Source organism: Geotrypetes seraphini, chromosome 5 (genome assembly GCF_902459505.1).
Source record: "Geotrypetes seraphini chromosome 5, aGeoSer1.1, whole genome shotgun sequence".
NCBI classification, from domain to species: Eukaryota; Metazoa; Chordata; class Amphibia; order Gymnophiona; family Dermophiidae; genus Geotrypetes; species Geotrypetes seraphini.
The window spans coordinates 136,566,092-136,583,869 of record NC_047088.1 but is presented as its reverse complement, the minus strand read 5'-3'; the positions used below and the strand labels follow the sequence as shown (position 1 = coordinate 136,583,869).

The window sequence follows — 17,778 nt, the reverse complement described above, 5'->3', positions numbered from 1 at the left end:
AGCAAGATGGCTTGATTCGTCGCTCGCAGAACTTCTTGGTGAGAGGACGCTTTGATCAACCAGTCGTCGAGGTAGGGGAACACCTGCAGGCCGCAGAGATGCAGGGCCGCAGCTACCACTACCAGGCATTTCGTAAAAACCCTCGGAGAGGCCACCAGGCTGAAGGGAAAAACACGACACTGGAGATGGAGATCCCCCACCCAGAATCTGAGATACCGGCGAGAGGCCGGGTGTTTTGGAACGTGTGTGTAGAAGAATGAAACTGAGCAATAGAGAATGATACAGTGACTGTTTCCCGTGGCTAGCTGCAAGTAACATACTAGAACGGGTTGCTACGGGTATGGGGACAAGGCCATTCACCACCCCGTGGAGTGGTGAATGGCCTTGTCCCTGCAGTTAAGTATGTTGCACGCGTTACCTCACTTCTCACTCCTCCCAGTTTGCAGCCCTTGCAATCACGCTGTCCAGCAGCTCCCTCCCGATTGCCGCGGTTCAGGCATTTCTTTCCCTCATCGGGGCATCTCCCTCCCTTCCCCTCACTTTTGCTGGCAATTTTCAGTTTTCTTTCTCTGAGTAGCCCAAGCCTTTTCACAAGTCACACATGTGGCTGCCCCGAAACTTCTCTGATGCAACTCCCTGTTTCCGCCTGGGCAGCTTGCGTCAGAGGAGGTATCGGGGCAGCCGCACGCACGACTGGTGAAAAGGCTTGGGCCACTCACAGAGCGAAAACTGAAAATTGCCAGCGAAGGTGAGGGGACAGGAAGGAGGGAGATGTCCCAACGAGGGGAAGAGATGACCGGACTGTGACAATCGGGAAGGGGCTGCTGGACTACACGAAGGCCACTGAAGGGAAGTGAAGAGAGAGGGGGTGGGGATAGAGGAACAAACACTGAAGGAAAATGGGAGGAGAGAGTGGGGAGCAGACACTGCATGAAAGTGGGTAGGAGAGAAGGGAACAGACGCTGGAAAGAAGTGGGGAGGAGAGAGGGGAGCAGACGCTGAAGGGAAGTGGAGAGAGAGGAAGGAGCAGACGCTGCATAGAAGTGGAAAGGAGAGAGAGAGGGAAGAAGACAATGAAAGGAAGTGGAGAGAGAGGAAGGAGCAGACACTGGATGAGACGAGTGGGGAAGAGAGAGAGAGGGGAGCACATACTGGATGGAAGGGGGAATAAAGAAAAAAGGGCACGTGCTGGATTGGGGAGACAGATATCAGATCTGAGGAGAGGAAAGGAGGAGATGCTAAAAACCATCTGGAGGGGTAGGGGGGAGAAATGGAAGAAGACAGAGATGCCAGACCATGGGGGGAGTGGAGGGAAAAAGATGGATGCCAGACCAATGGGGGAAGAAGAGGGAGAGGTGGACAGTTTCTGATACAGGCAAAGAAATAGAGCAGATGCCATATGGAAGAGGCACAGAGAAGGCAGACAGTGGATGGAAGGAAGAGAATGATGAGAAGATGAGGAAAGCAGAAACCAGACAACAAAGGTAGAAAAAATAAATTATATTTATTTTCTTCTTTTTTTTTTTTTTGCTTTAGGATAAAGTAGTATTGTAACTGTGTTGATAAACGTTTATAAACAAAGCCCTGTCAGTGAAAGAACTCTTCCTCTAGTTTGGCAACCAGAACTCAGATTTATAAAATGACAATTGTACAGAATAGTATTTCTTTTTATACTTTAATAAAATGAGTTCAAGTTCAGTATAAAACTATATGAAGCTTGTATGGATGGGATCAGATGGTTTGCCGGGACAGTGCAGAGACAGGGACCAAGCTCGCGGGGACAGGGCAGAGGTGGGGACCGAGCTCATTGAGACAGGGCAAGGACGGGGACTGGGCCAAAATTTTTCCCTATGCCATTCTCTACTGAGTAACACAGAGCAAGGCAGAGGAGACGGAGCTGAAGAATTTAAAATGATACCTTCTCTACAGATTCGCAAGTAGGAGTACACTAGAAAAACTATTGATCTGTTCCATTTCCCTTCAGCATGAAAACAGAGAAAACATGTCAATAAATATGTCAGTAAGAAAGAGGAAACCTTTGGGCTGTAGCTACAGAGCATAAACATGTCTACATAAAAGATTTTGCTTCAGAGTATGATATACCTGCAGGGGCTTGTAGAGGGCGTACTCATCCCTAAAGATCTGATCATGATGTGTGACACAATCCAGCCAACGACCATCTACAAGAGCTTGTCCAATTGCTAAGGCTTGTGCTCTAAAAAGAATGCAAAAATAACTTTAGAGATTTTATAAATAACGTAAGACTAAATGATGATATCCTTTAAAATAATTTGTTTTACATTGGTGTATCACAAACTGTGTGTCATGAGATGCTGGTGCAGAGGAGAGGCGCCAGCTGACTGAATACAGGAGGTGCCTCTCACGATAAGAGGCACTTACTGTAGCCAGTCAGCCAGCACCTCTCTTCCTCGCTGGCACCCCCCCCCCCCCCCGCCTCCACCAGCATAGTTATAGAAGGCTCTATGCATGCATCGTGATTATGTCACACATGTGCATGACATCATTGCATTGACATCCATGCATTTCCAGATGCCCTTCAGCCTTAGTTTAGTGTGCCACAGCTTCAGAAAGTTTGCGGGACACTTTACATGATTATGAAAAAAACAGCACAAGTTAAAAGTTAAGTCAACATAGGCACCATGGTTTTCATTTGTATATAGTCTATACTTTCAAAGATGAAAACAAGACGATCCAACTATAAGGTCTGTGTAATGAGCTGAGGACAATCTCGTCTTGACTGAGATTGAGAACTTCCTCAACCTAAGGAATTAAGGCCCTGCCTCTTAGCTCTTTGGGGACAACCATTGTCAAAAACAGAATCAAACCACATGATTAAAAAAAACAAAAATACAAAACAGATGAAAATCATGTGCTAAACATGTAACCAATACTACTCTCATTAAATGAATATAGTGAAGATATGTTTATGTTAGCAAGTATTCTACAAGGACATTGGGCATATATTCTCAAATGTTAATGACATGATCTGACGAAGCCCAGTGTGGACACTGTCTACTGTAGTATCACTTCACATCTTAGAGATGGTGCCCCACTACATACACAGATACCTTCCCACCCAACGATGGAACATGGGACCATCAGTACAACACAAAAGCTAAGATATCAATTCCAAAGGAAGGAGGGATGGTTGTGAGAATATACATGTATACCTGCTGTCCTCAGAGAATACCTGCTACTGGTAAGTATATACATAGTAACATAGTAAATAACGGCAGATAAAGACCCGAGTGGTTCATCCAGTCTGCCCAACCATACATGCACCATAAATTAATTTAGTTTAAATGGTCCTTTTTCTTAGATATTTCTGGGCCAGAAACCCAGAGCCCTGCCTGGTAGTGTGCTTAGGGGTTCCATCTACTGGAGTGTACATCAAAGCTCACTCCAGCCCATCTTAACCATCCCAGCCATCAAAACCCTCCCCAGCCCTTCCTCAACTGAATGTCCATATACAGGACACAGGCTGTGCAAGCCTGCCCAATACTGGCCATAGTTCCTTCAATGTATACCCATTATTTTCTTATTAGAGATCCTCTGTGTTCATCTCATGCTTGTTTGAACTCTGTCACCGTTTTCTTCTCCCCCCCCCCCCACTCGGGAGTGCATTCCACGCATCAACCACCCTCTCCGTAAAAAAGAATTTCCTAACATTACTCTTGAATCTACCACCTCTCAACCTCAACCCCTTTGGTTTTACCATTTTCCTTTCTCCGGAAAACACAATTACTTACCGTAACAGATGTTATCCAGGGACAGCAGGCAGATATTCTTATTGATGGGTGACGTCACTGATGGAGCCCCGGTACGGACCACTTTAAAAAATGCATCGCCACTTTAAGAATTCAAAAAGTTAGCAATAGCCTGAACCGCGCATGCGCGAGTGCCTTCCTGCATGATGAGGGCGCGTGTTCCTTCAGTTAAGATACGCCAGCTAAGAAGCCAACCCGGGGAGATGGGTGGGTTGTGAGAATATCTGCCTGCTGTCCCTGGATAACACCTGTTACGGTAAGTAACTGTGCTTTATCCCAGGAGAAGCAGGCAGCATATTCTCACTGATGGGTGACTTCCAAGCTAACAGAGATGGGATGGTAGGAGTGTTGGCCAAAGAAAATATAATTTGAAATACAAAGTGGCCGAAATGCCCATCCCGTCTGGAGAAAGAATCCAGACAATAGTGAGAAGTGAAGGTATGAACTGAGGACCAGGTGGCAGTTTTACAGATTTCCTCAATGGGAGTAGGTCTAAGGAAAGCAACAAAAAACTGCCAGATCTCGAACTCTGTAGGCTGTGACACGAATGTCTTGTGCCAAACCAGACTGAGCATAGCAGAACTAGATGTAGACAGTCTTCCAGACGCAAAATGTTCTCTTGAATAAGGATGACCTAACTTTTGTGAATCAAAAGAAAAGATCACTGAGGCTTCGTCCGGTGAAAGTAGCAGGCCAAAGCCCAGGTACAGTCCAAAGTATACAAAACAGTTTCTCCAGTAGGAGAATGAGGTGTAGAAAGACACACAGGCAGAACAAGTGACTGAGTGAAAAGAAAAGTGACAACTTGTAGAAGAAACTTTGGATGGAAACGAAGAACCTCCTTGGCATGATGAAAAACTGCAAAGGATGAATCTGCTACTAATACAGGTAACTCCCAACCCTCCTGGTAGAGGTGAGAGCAATAAAGAAACACACTTGCCAGGCCAGGCAAGCAAGAAACTAAAGATGAACCATCAAAAAAAGGTTCAACAAACTGTAAAGAACTACAGTAAGGTCCCAAATGACATGAAGGGACCAGAGAAGTGGTTTCACAGGAGAAAAGTCTCTATCATAATCCTGAAAACCAAGTGAAAAGGGCAACAATAGGGCCCAAATGACAAGAGAAAACATGAGGTGTGGTTACACATGAAAAACCCCTACCATGAAATCTGGAAACCAGAGGAGAAGCAGTAAGAGGTTGACCCTCGACTGACAAAAGAAAAAATGCAAGAGTACTGGAAAGAAGTCCAAGAGATATAGACTCGAGACTAAGAGTAACAAAAGTAGAACAATGCATGAGCAATTCCACTATGTAGGAATGTAGAACATGAAGATAAAAAAGACAGCAATAAGAAAAACCAAGACCACTCTTAATGGAAACATTGGTAAGTGGCTAATTTCTTGGAGACATCCAGAAGATAACAAATAGGCTGAGAAGGATGCAGCCCGAGACATAGCACGGATTGTAAGGCTGCCTAAACATTATCCCTCCAAACTTTGCATTTTGGGGGGTCAAACCTTACATTTTGGGGGTTCTGTCTCAGACCTTCCCGACGATTTCATCTGGGTAAGTAGAATTCAATTTAAAATGTAAGGTTTGACCCCCCCCCAAAATGTAAGGTTTGGAGGGATAATGTTTAGGCAGCCTTACAATCCACCAGGTCCCGAGTTCAATACCCTCAAAGATGACTCATTAGGAAGTAAAATCAAATGACAAAGACCACTAAGAGTGCTTGCATAAAGAATATATATTACAGAAAAGCAAGATTTATAAAGATTTCAATTAAACATTACAATTAAGGAATAAGTTTTACAAATACAGAGACTGATTCTGTGTTCTTGTGAATGAGAGAGAACAGACAAAGAAAGAATCCAAGAGGAAGAGAGACAGGAAAGAGAAGTGTGAAGTTCCAGGTAGAGCAAGAAGGGGGGTTGAGAGGGGGCTTTATATAACAAATAGAATCTATTGAATTTCGATAGAATCTACTGAAGTTAAGTATCCCCATCCTTTGTAAACTGTCTGAAACAATGGTTAGTTTCACTGATCAGGAAGGTGAGTTAGGTGTGCGAGACTGTAGAAGAATAGGGGGGGGGGACCTGTCCTTTACAGACTGGAGTCAAATGTAATTTCCAGTATGCCTCTGACAATATCTGTACACCTGGACCCATTGTATATCCTAAGCTGTCCATCTTAAGCACCAGACATTAAAACATCCTCTTAACACCTCTTAGCTGCAAGTTCTTTCATTACCTTTTAAGCACTGATTTAATTTAGGCTGTTTGCAATGACATTCCCTAAGGAGACATGAATGATATGATCTCCCATAGGCCTTTGCTGACAATGGCAAGGCCAGCAAGCCAAGGCTGGGGTGACATCAGAGATATACATGCTTTCAGAGACGATCCCTCTCCTGAGATCACTGGAAAATAAAAGTCCACTGAGGAGTATAAAAATGTAGTCCTACCCGTGGCATAATAGGAACAGGGAAAGTCCTGTTGTTCAGAAGAACCATTATGTGTCTGGCAAAAATGGGTTGAAAAGGAAACAACTGTGGACACAGACGGATGAGAGTTTGAAAATGATCTGGAAGAAGAAACAGTCGCATGAGAATGGAGTCTAGGAGCACCCCAATGAAATACAGACATGAATACAGGGAAGTTAAAGTCAAAGCCTAGAATCAAAAGAAAGGAGATGGTCTGAGATGTTGCTTGAACCACTTCCTAAATAGAAACAGCCTGGAAAAAAACCAGATGTTTAGAAAAAGAAAAAACCTGAAGGCCATGTAAGCGAAGAGATACGATCATCACAATCAGACACTTCATGTAGAGCCTGGGAGAAAAAGCCAGACCTAAAGGAAGGACCTATACTGGGAATGGCAACATCTGAGTTGAACTGAAAAGTCTATAGTGTAAGCCGTACAAATCGGAATATGTGGAAGCTTCCCTGAAAATCAGGAAGCAGAGCCATGAAGTCTGAATGAGGAGAAACTAGTCCTAAGTACCTCTCAAACAGAAAAAGGATAAAAGTTTTGATATCCAGAAAAATCACAGTCCTCCGAGAAATGTAAGAATCTAGGAGAAATGGGATAGAATCCCTGACTCCACTAATTGAAGAAGACCCCTCGAGGGTAATCAGCAGAACAAAGGAGAACTGTACAAGATCCAAAAACAGACTCTTCTTGGAAAAAAGGGGGTAGAGAGCAGAGTGAAAACATTGAGTATAGAAACCTGCTCTATGAAGAAAACCCAAAGAGCTAATGCTCATAGCGATGTTGACATTGTGGAAGACAGGAAAAAAGTTGTAATGAAGGTGAAGACTGCTATTTGGACGTGACCAGAAAGTCTCACCTGGTCCCATGAACAGACAACTACTGAATAAGCATGTCCCAGCATAGCTCTAGAAGCACCAAAGAAGACATCGCCCAAACAAGGCATATGTGCCAGCCTGTCTTGGTGGTGATGATAAGAAGAGACACTTAAATTCAGAGGAGATCTGTAAGAACAGAAAAGAGGTTCTGAAAAACACAAACACTACCTGTGAGCATAGAAAGTGTTAACAAAAAAAACCATGTAGGCACATATGAATCTAGTAAGCTTATTTAGCTAACAGGCTAATCCACTCTACCCAGAAAGGCAGAGGCCTTCACACTAGTCTGTAAAAGTGACTCCTCCAGTAGGGATTCAGGGAAACCTTCTTAGTGTTGCGAAAGGCATATCAAAAAATTCTCGCAGATATCATAGAAGGGAATCAAACAAATCTTGATCAAGGAAATGAGTTTGTCAAATCAACTTCCAAGTGAATGACACAAGGTATAGACAGTCCCCTAAGGAATTTGGAAAAAATAAATTCATAATCCTACTTAAGAAGAAAGAGAAGCATGTGGTGAAAAAACCCACCGCTTCAGAGAGATATGGGGTGTTGTGCAAAAAACTCCCCCTTCTCAGAAAGTCAAACTATACAGAGAGAGAGGAGATGTCGAAGGCTGAAGGCAGCTTAATGACTGCAAAACCTTCCCATTCCAAATCGACACCAACGCCGGCAACTTGAAGAAGACCAGCGTCGCAATATATGAGTCGTAAGAATCATAGGAGATTCCTGTGAAAGTGCTATCACTGTCAAGAACTCAGCCGGATTAGCACCAGAAAAGACGGTGTCAACATGGTCGACACAAACAACTGAAAATACAGCTTAACATGTCGACATCGACTTTGACAAAGACGTCGACATCGACACAGACGTCGACAGGAACAACTGAACACACAGTTAAACATGTCAGTGTTGACTGAAGTCTCAGACATGAAGGGAAAAACTGCTGAAAAAGAAAAACACTGGTATCGCTGCCTGCCTCACCGGTACCATCAGTGCTACGTTCCAGAGATGAAAATGCCGATATCAAGGCACACATCACAAGCGGAATGGAAAATAATTGTTCAGCAGGAAAGAAAAAACACCGGTACCCTTGGCCCATAAACCGGTACCATTGGTGTCGCTCCACGCTTCCAATATGAGTATGCCCGTATCAAGGCCCTCATCGATATCGAAGCGGAGCTAAAGAAAGGGCTGATCGAGGTCGGCAGGACTTGACTCACTGCTACAATGACCTGAAGCCCAAAAGAGAAGTTTATGAGCCAACTTACCTAGATAGGATCGGGCTCGAGCAGCAAAGTCCATGTCGGTGCGGACTGGAAAAGCGGTACCAGAAGTAAAATGGGCACCGGATTACTGACGTCGGCATCTTGGATTCCTGACAGCGCCGATGAGAAACTATTTCTGAAGAACCCGCCTGAAAATGCGTTGGTGAAGAAAAAAGAAGGGGAAAAAGAAAATGGCAAGGCCGAAGTCCCGACATTGCTAGAATTACTGAAGGATGTCGGTGAAGACAACTTCCCCAGCAAAACAACCGCTCAGATAAAAATTGAGCAGGAAAAACCAGCATGGAACAAGAGTCATAAGGTGGGGAGATAACAGTATGGCGATCCATAAGGCCCCACCAAGCTAAACAGACGACGGTAAAAAAAATAAATAAATAAACTATAATTGTTTAGTTCTTTTTTTTTTTAAACCAACAATGAAAGAAAAGAAGAAACTGACTAAAAAGTCAGAAAACCACAAGAGCAGGAAGGTAGCGAAAAGAAAATTTTTTAAAAGCCGTTGAAAATGCGACTTCTTAGCTCCACGGAAACTAAGAAAATGAAGGACCACGCACCCTCATCGGGCGGGAAGGCACTCGTGCATGCGTGGTTCGGGCTATCGCTAACTTTTTGATTTCTTAAAAGTGGCGATGCACTTTTTAAAGTGGTCGTTACCGGGGCTCCGTCAGTAACATCACCCATCAGTGAGAATATGCTGCCTTCTTGTCCTGGGATAATATCTACATACCCTTTTCCATGCTTTAATAATCTCAAAATTGCATTATTGCAATATTGTATATTTGGGACCTCAAATAGGAATCTGAAAAGATTACAAACCTTACAGAATACTGCAATAAAAGTTTTAGGCTTTAAGAAAAAAATTTGATAGGGTAACACCTCTTTATTTGCAATTTCACTGGCTACCCATTCGCTATAGAATCCAATTTAAAGCTCTATTTCTTGCGCACAAGAGTTTTTTTATTCTCTACAGCCTGCTTATCTACATTCGTATTTGATTCCGTATTCACCATCAAGAACCTTGAGATCTATCCAGGATAATAGAATGGTAATACCCTCTGTTCATAGAGCTAGATGGGAGTCTACTCGAAATAAAGCATTCTATTTTGCAGTTCCAAATTTATTTATTCAATTTTCTATACAGTTCTCCCAGGAGAGCTCAGAACGGTTTGCAAGAGTTTTATTCAGGTACTCAAGCATTTTTCCCTGTCTGTCCCAGCAGGCTCACAATCTATCTAAAGTACCTGGGGCAATAGGGGGATTAAGTGATTTGCCCAGGGTCACAAAGAACAGCATGGGTTTGAACACACAATCCCAGGGTGCTCAGGCTGTAGCTTTAACCACTGCGCCACACTCTCCCCCATATGCCACGAGAGTTGAGATTAGAGGCAAATTTAAAATTTTTCAAAATTATGTTAAAAACAAATTTTTTTTTAAAGAAGCATTCGGGCAAGATTTAAATCAATCTGATATTACTCATATATTCTGAAATTTTCTTGATCTTCAGTTAGCAGTCTGGTGGAATTATGAAGCTCAATGGTATTTGTATGATTTTACTTAGGAAAGAATGCTTTTTGTGAGAGTGAATGTTCCTTAGTATGCTGTTTATAAGGGCTAGGCCTATACTATCTAATAATGGAGTTCTTTTTTATATTTGTTTTATTTTATTTTACTTTTATTATACTCTGTAAACCGCTTGAACCAGTAAAATGAACGAGTGGTATAACAAGGTTAATAAACCATATTTGGAGGGAGCTGAAATAAGACTCTCTTGGTGGATGTTCGGGAGGCCTGCTTTTCCAACACAGAACATAAACCTGCCGAATAACCTGAAGATCAGAGGTAATTAGGGGCTACCTCTCTTGAAAGAGGAGCACCCAACCCCAACCAGAACATTTTCAAGCAGTGACAACTACACAGCAGCAATGCTCTCCATGGAGTCAAAAAGTCAGTTGTTGTGTAGGCTGCACAGGGGCCTGTGACTTATCTCTGCTACTGGCTTGGAAATGAGAACTGATGTGCAGAAGAGTAATATGATAGTCTCCAAGATGAAGAAGGGTCAAGTTTCAAGTTTTTTATTAAAATTTGATTTGATCGCTTATCCAATTTCTAAGCAAGTTTATAATATTAAATATAAAAAGGAAAACAAAACAAAAACATTAATACAAAATAAAAATAATGCCATTAACAATATCATTAATACATACAGAGGAAATACAAATTAAAAGAAACATCAACTAGTACATGACATATTAAAAGGGGACAAACTAACTAATATAGGAATAACATGGTCTGATTTCTTTTTTCCAGTTAGAAACACAGAAACATGACAGCAGATAAAGGCCAAAAGGCCCATCTAGTCTGTCAATCCACAGTAACCATTATCTCTTTCTCTCTCTGAGAGATCCCACGTGCCTATCCTAGGCCCTCTTGAATTCAGACACAGACTCTGTTTTCACTACCTCTTCCAGGGAACTGTTCCACGCATCTACCACCTTTAACGTAAAAAAGTGTTTTCTCAGATTACTCCAGAACCTATCACCTCTTAACTTCCTCCTATGCCCTCTCATTGCAGAGTTTCCTTTCAAATGAAAGAGACTCGACTCATGCACATTTATATTATGTAGGTATTTAAACGTCTCTATATATCTCCCCTCTCCTGCCTTTCCTCCAAAGTATACAGATTGAGCTCTTTAAGGCTGTCTCCATACGCCTTATGACGAAGACCACACACTATTTTAATAGCTTTCCTCTGGACTGACTCCATCTTTTTTATATCTTTTTGATGGTGCGGCCTTTAGAATTGTATACAATATTCTAAATGAATCTCATTAGAGTCTTATACAGAGGCATTAATACCTCCTTTTTTCTACTGGCCATATCTCTCCCTATGCAACCTAGCATCCTTCTAACTTTCACCATCACCTTTTCAACCTGTTTGGCTACTTTAAGATCATACAAAATACTTTAAGATCATCACATACAATCACACCTAAGTCCCACTTTTCCGTCGTGCACATAAGTTCTTCACCCCTAAACTGTACCGTTGCCTTTGGTTTTTGCAGCCCAAATGAATAACCTTGCATTTCTTAGCATTAAATTTTAACTGCCAAATTTCAGACCATTCTTCAAGCTTCACCAAGTCTTTCTTCATGCTATTCACACAATCCGGCGTGTCTACTCTACTGCAGATTTTGGTATCATCCGCAAAGAGGAAAATCTTACCTGACAACCCTTCAGCAATTTCATTTATAAAAATGTTAAAAAGAACAGGCCCAAACATAAAACCTTGAGGCACACCACTGGTAACATCCCTTCCTCAGAGCGATCTCCATTGATCACTACCCTCTGTCACCTTCCACTCAACCAGTTCCTGACCCAGTCCATCACTTTGGCAGCAGTATTTTGCACTAGTTGCAATCTTGCTAAACAATTCTTACTTAATCGATTGTACAAGGAATTCTAATAATCTAACTGATTAGTTATTAAAGCATGCACAATCTTAACAAATTAGAACATTCAAAAATGAAATTAGCTGTATAATAAGTCACAAATGGAAAAAGCAACTTGTAGTAAATAGTCCAATATGCAGTGATTTAGCATAGAGGTTCAGAATATTAGCTTCCAAGGGCTTTTATGTGAATCCCACAACAATGAATGAAATAGCAAGCAGCATCCATGTTCTCTGGGACAACATGAACTGAAAAAGGAACCTCCCAATCCTTTCTTTTTCTAATTCTAATGAGCAGCCTTCATGATCCTATGAAAGGGTACTGCGATATCCTCTCTAGGAAGGGAGCCAGAATCCAATATTTCAAGTTCCAAATGAGGTACTTTCCCCATTTCAAAGTTAAAGAGTACTGGCTAAGCCATTTGACAGCCAGGAAATGAAATATTTTCTGAAGGAGACTTAAGTCTATCAGGGAAGAATTTGTGAATTCTGTTTCATGTCCCAAGAAATATGGAATCCAGTTCTTCAAAGTACTCTGCTTGGGAGGTACATGGAAGAGAGCATTGGTTAGAGCAGTTTTTCTCAACACTCGGTACCGGTATGGCCACTGTGGAGAATATTCCCTGTCCATCCATCAAAACTGAGCTGCCGCTGCCAAGGAAGAAAGGCTTGTGGGTGTGTGATTCGCTGCCGGCTGTGCGTCCCCCCAGATGGAGATGGAGCGAGGCAGATGGAGCGAGTGCGGCTCGAACAAATAAGGAGACACGATTTTTCTGGGACAAAGGAAGAAAGGAGGGGGGTTAAGTAGCACTTTGGAGCATTGGAGGGGCATGATTCAGGGACTATAGCTAGAAGGCGAGGGGGAGGGGGAACAAACTCAACTCAGAAGGAAAGGAGGTGGCATGAACATTGGACACAGAAGGGGGCACTAACTTGGGACATAGGAAGGATAGAATAGAAAGGGAGAATTGTTGAGAGAAGGAATGAGATGGTAGCACATGGGGAAAGGAAGAAAGAGGAAAACTGGGCAGAGAGAGAGGAGAAAGAGGTAGAGATGCATGGGGAAGAGAAGGATGAGAGGGAGATATTGGATATGGTGGTGAAGAGGGAACAGAGGGACAGATTGAAGGGGATGTAAGGGGAGGAATATTGGACATAGTGATGGAGGGAGAGCATTGTGCTGGAGAGGGGTTATAGAAGGATAAATGGGCATAGGGCTGATGGGCAGTGGTGAAAAATGCTGCACATGATCTGGGGGATGAGAGAGGGAAAAATGTTGGATGTGACAGTAGAGGGGGTGGGGAGAGGTGCCTGGATCTCTCAAGACAGATGGAGAGTGAGTGAGAGAGAGGGAAACTTGTTGCCAATAGAGACTGAGGAGAGAGGAAGAAAAGTGGACTCATGGAGGGACAGGGAGAGATGTTGGTTGGGGAAGGGAATAAGTTCCAGAGGAGAGGAAGCGTGCAGGAGGCAAAAATGTTGGACTCATGGAGAGAGAGAGCGAAAGAGAGTGAGAGATGGATGGGGAGGGCAAAAAAGAGTTAAGGAGAAATGTCACACTCAGGGGAAGGGGGAGAGGGCAGAGAGTAAAAAATTGAACTCATGGAGGGAGAGAGAGAAATGGTTGGGGGAAGGAATGAGGACTGGAGGAGAGGAAGCATGCAGGAGGCAGAAAGAAAGAAATATTGGATGCACAGTCAGAAGGAAGTGCAACCAGAGACTCATGAAATCACCAGACAGCAAAGGTAGGAAAAATGATTTTATTTTCAATTTAGTGATCGAAATGTGTCAGTTTTGAGAATTTATATCTGCTGTCTATATTTTGCACTATATTTTTCTATAGTTGTTACTGAGTGACATTGCATATTTTAAAGTAATCTGCCTTGACTTCTTTGAAACAAACCTGAATATAAAATGGAAAATGTTTTTTAAATTTTGTGGTTGCCATTATGTATTAAGATTATATTGTGTATATATGAAAATTGAATGGAAGAAATTGTATTACATTACATTAGGGATTTCTATTCCGCCATTACCTTGCAGTTCAAGGTGGATTACAAAAGAATTATCCAAGATTTATTACAACAAGAACTTACCAAAAAAAAAAAAATTGGTCATTTTCAAAGAGAGTAAGAAATGGGTAAGGTTATTTGTTTGGGGTAGTTGGCTTTAGTGAGAGGTGGAGTTTGAGACTTGCAGTATTATTTCTTTTTTCAGAGTTTTCTTGAAGAGTATGGTCTTTATTTCTTTTCTAAAAGTCTTGTAGTCGAGGGATGCCGTCAGTAGATTGGCAATTTGGTTGTCTAGCTTGGCTGCTTGAGTGGCCAGGAGGCCATCATATAGTACTATTATTATGGGGATGGGGTCTGGGGCAGAGCCTGGGCAGGTCTGAGGTAGAGCTTGGGCAGGAGTACTCTGTTGATATTTGTTAGACTTAGGGGGTATTTGGCATGAAGACGTTGAGAAGCACTGGGTTAGAGTGTTAGCTCTGGGTGGATGCATATAGAAATAGGAGTTCACCATCTGATCCAGAAAAAGGTTCCACTGCCAAGGTCGACATATGTGTCGGTAGAGTTTCTGCTCCCCCCTCCCCCACAAGTCAACACGGAGACAGAGTGATACACCCTCTCTATAACTGATGCACCGATGTATCTTTGGGCTGGGCTGAAATTGGCGCAAGCACCCAGGAAGCCTGGGTAGACTGCTTAAGCAGTAGCCCTGAAAGCTTATGTTTGAGCATAGTCCTAATTGCCTCCTGGAGAAAAGTGTTAGTGTGGTTGGGAAGCCAATGTGGAGGCAGCTTGTAGTATAGTCTGACAAGGCATAGGAGTCCCAAAGCCAAGCAACATACCTGAACAAATCCATGACAAGGAGGTACGGGGAAGATCCCCAATACAACAAACAATTTTTGAACTGCTTTGCTCTGAAAAACATGAACAAGTAATAAACAGTCACAAAGGCAACTCAGAAAAACATTGAGGAACAATGTAGAACTAACCTGCTGTGTGCAATGAGCACTGCAAGAAAAAGCCTTCGGCAATGTGCCTAACTCACAGAAAACTCCCCACAGAATCTGGCAACTGACTGGTAAATCTTCAAGTTTGTAAGGAGAATAACTGAGGCAGAAAGAAGCAGGCTATTCCAAACAACTGAGTGCATTCAGAGAGGGTGGGTCATATAGAATCCTACAGGAACTAACAGAAAGAATATTATCAAAGGTAGAAAGAAACCTAATCTTCCATCCTTCTAGATTCCATATGCTAGGTGACGTACTAAAGCAATGGTATCAGCTAGGAAGGTACAGAAGAGCCTGCCCTCAACACTGGGTCCCAAAAGCAGCATCAGAATGAGTCATCACATCCACTCGTTAAAAATATGAAGAGAGTACCAAGTAGCCACCCTGCAAATTTAATCAGGATGAATCACACGGGACTCCACCCATGACGCTTAAAGCCCACTTCTAGTTGAGTGGGCTTTAAGCGAAATCGCAGAAATGGCCATTCGAATCCATCGCACAATCGAGGACTTGGATGCTGGCCAACCACAGCGAGGCACAGTAGTCAGGACAAAAATCTGATCAGACAGCCTGAAATCATTAGTCCTCTCCAAATAGTGGAGCAAGACTCTCCGGACATATTAACATTGCTCCCGAGTCTTCCTCCCTGCAACCTTTGTGCTCCAAAACTGTGGGATGAAACACAGGCAACCAAACCCCCTGGTTCACTTGGAAGGCTGATACCACTGTGACAGAGTGTATGAAACCCTGCTACTTTCCCTACTTGACACTGCTACTTAGAATAAACCTCAGGAAAACCCGGTGCTCCCCTTCCTGGCTAAATTGTCTCACAACCCCAGCAGCACTGAGAAAGAGTTTCCCTCAGGGAGGGGGCAGGTGAGAAAAGTAGGAAACCAGGAAGTGACTTAGGGGAACTTAAAAGGCCAAGCCAGATCCAGGAGGAGGGAGCTGCTAGAGAGAACCTAGGAGCTAGAGAAGCTGGTTGAAGGGCCTGTCACTGACAGAGTTTGTAGGAGGTAAGACTCTACTGCTTTTAAAAAAAAAAAAAAAAAAACAACCTACTTTTGTTCTAGTGTCTGCTAAGACCTGGGACCAACTGCTGCCTAACTGTTTCCTGAACATAGAATAAAGACTGTTTGGGGCGTGTTTGGGAAAAGCTTAACTGTTTTCTTTTGAAGAACACAAACTTAGAGGAGCCTGTGAAGAACAGGCTCTGCACTACTGTCAAATTAAAGAGTTTTTTTTTTCTTGAATGCCCAGTATGTGGTCTGTCTGTCCATCTGTCTGTGCAACCCTTCTCCTGAGCAAGCTACCCACTCTATCACACCACCTTCAGCAGAAAAGAAGGTACAGTATGGAGGACAACATCTGTGTCTGTAATACAGAGAAAGGGCTCCTTTCACGAAAGAGCTTGAAGCTCCGATATACGCTATGCTGAGAAAATGGTGACCAGAAAGACAGTCTTCATCGTTAGATCCAGAAGAGAAACATCCTTCAGTGGTTTGAATGGGGCTTCTCCAAGGCCCTGCAGAACAATGTTAAGATTCCACAAAAGGATGGAAGACTCAAAGGAGGATGCAAACGAAGTGCCCCTCTCATAAACCTGGTCACATCTGGATGAGCAGTAAACAACTAGCGCCTCTGCATACTCTAAAACAGTGGTTCCCAACCCTGTCCTGGAGGAACACCAGGCCAATTGGGTTTTCAAGCTAGCCCTAATGAATATGCATGAAGCAAATTTGCATGCCTATCACTTCCATCATATGCAAATCTCTCTCATGCATATTCATTAGGGCTAGCCTAAAAACCCGATTGGCCTGGTGTTCCTCCAGGACAGGGTTGGGAACCACTGCTCTAAAACATGAAAGGCCTGCAACCTGAACTTTAAGGAAGGCCACTGCTATACCTTTTTGTAGGCCCTCCTGAAGAAAAGCCAAGACCACTGAAATGGGAGCCCTATCAGGCTCCTCCTAATCCTTAGCACACCACTGTTGGAAAGTCTTCCATCCAGGTTTTGGCATAAGAAGCCATAGTAGAGGGTTTCTTCAAGTGGAAAAGAGTCGAGATAAGTAGATCCAAATAACCACATTTCATCAAGGCTGAGCACTCAAGAGCTATGCCGTAAGACCAAAGTGCAGTGGGTTATCCATAGGCACCGGCCTCTGACTGAGAAGGTATTAATGAAGATGCAGCTGGAGCTTCTCGTCCCACTGAAGACCAATGAGATCTTCATACCATGGGTGACAAGGCCAGTACGAAGCGACTAGAATCACCAGGCCGGGATGCATTGCTATCCAGCAGTTGACCTGACCGACCAGAGGACACAGGGCTGAACCAAGGCATCAAGCCCCAGGCTTCCGCGCTGTGTCCATCGACTGAAAAAGTGCCTGGCCTTTGAATTCTCTGCTGAAGCCATCAAGTTCATCTGGGGCTGACTCCAGCACTGTTCGATCAAATAGAACACCTTCTGTGAGAAGGATTATTCTCCCAGGTCCAGGTCCTGTCGACTGAAGAAGTCTGCCTGAACATTATCGATTCCAGCCACATGGGCCGCTGAAAGAGACAGAAGATGTGCTTCCACCCAGCGAAACAGCATGCAATCCTCCTGACCCAAGGAAGCACTTCTCGTGCCCCTTAACGATTTACGTATGCCACCACCATGGTGTTGTCAGAGAATACTTGCACTGCATTTCCTTCCTGAAGGGGCTGGAGATTGAGTAACACCAGCCGAATTGCCCTACGCTCCAGACAACTGATCAACCAAAGTTTCTGAGAAGGAATTCACTGCCCCTGAATGGATCAGACCCCGTAGTGAGCAAACCAACCCAACAGACCATCATAAGAGTCATCCACTCTAAAATCCAAAGTAACAC

At 43.3% G+C, this 17,778-nt stretch overlaps 1 protein-coding gene across 8 annotated transcripts in view; it reads right to left on the bottom strand.

The window, feature by feature from the left end:
- PIKFYVE (phosphoinositide kinase, FYVE-type zinc finger containing) overlaps nucleotides 1–17,778 on the bottom strand; it is a 936,520-nt gene that overhangs the window by 632,780 nt on the left and 285,962 nt on the right. For all 8 annotated transcript variants that reach the window (XM_033947121.1, XM_033947126.1, XM_033947127.1 and 5 more), the window contains exon 10: nucleotides 2,104–2,215. In XM_033947121.1, the coding sequence (XP_033803012.1) occupies nucleotides 2,104–2,215 (112 nt within the window). The remainder of the gene's footprint in view (nucleotides 1–2,103; nucleotides 2,216–17,778) is intronic.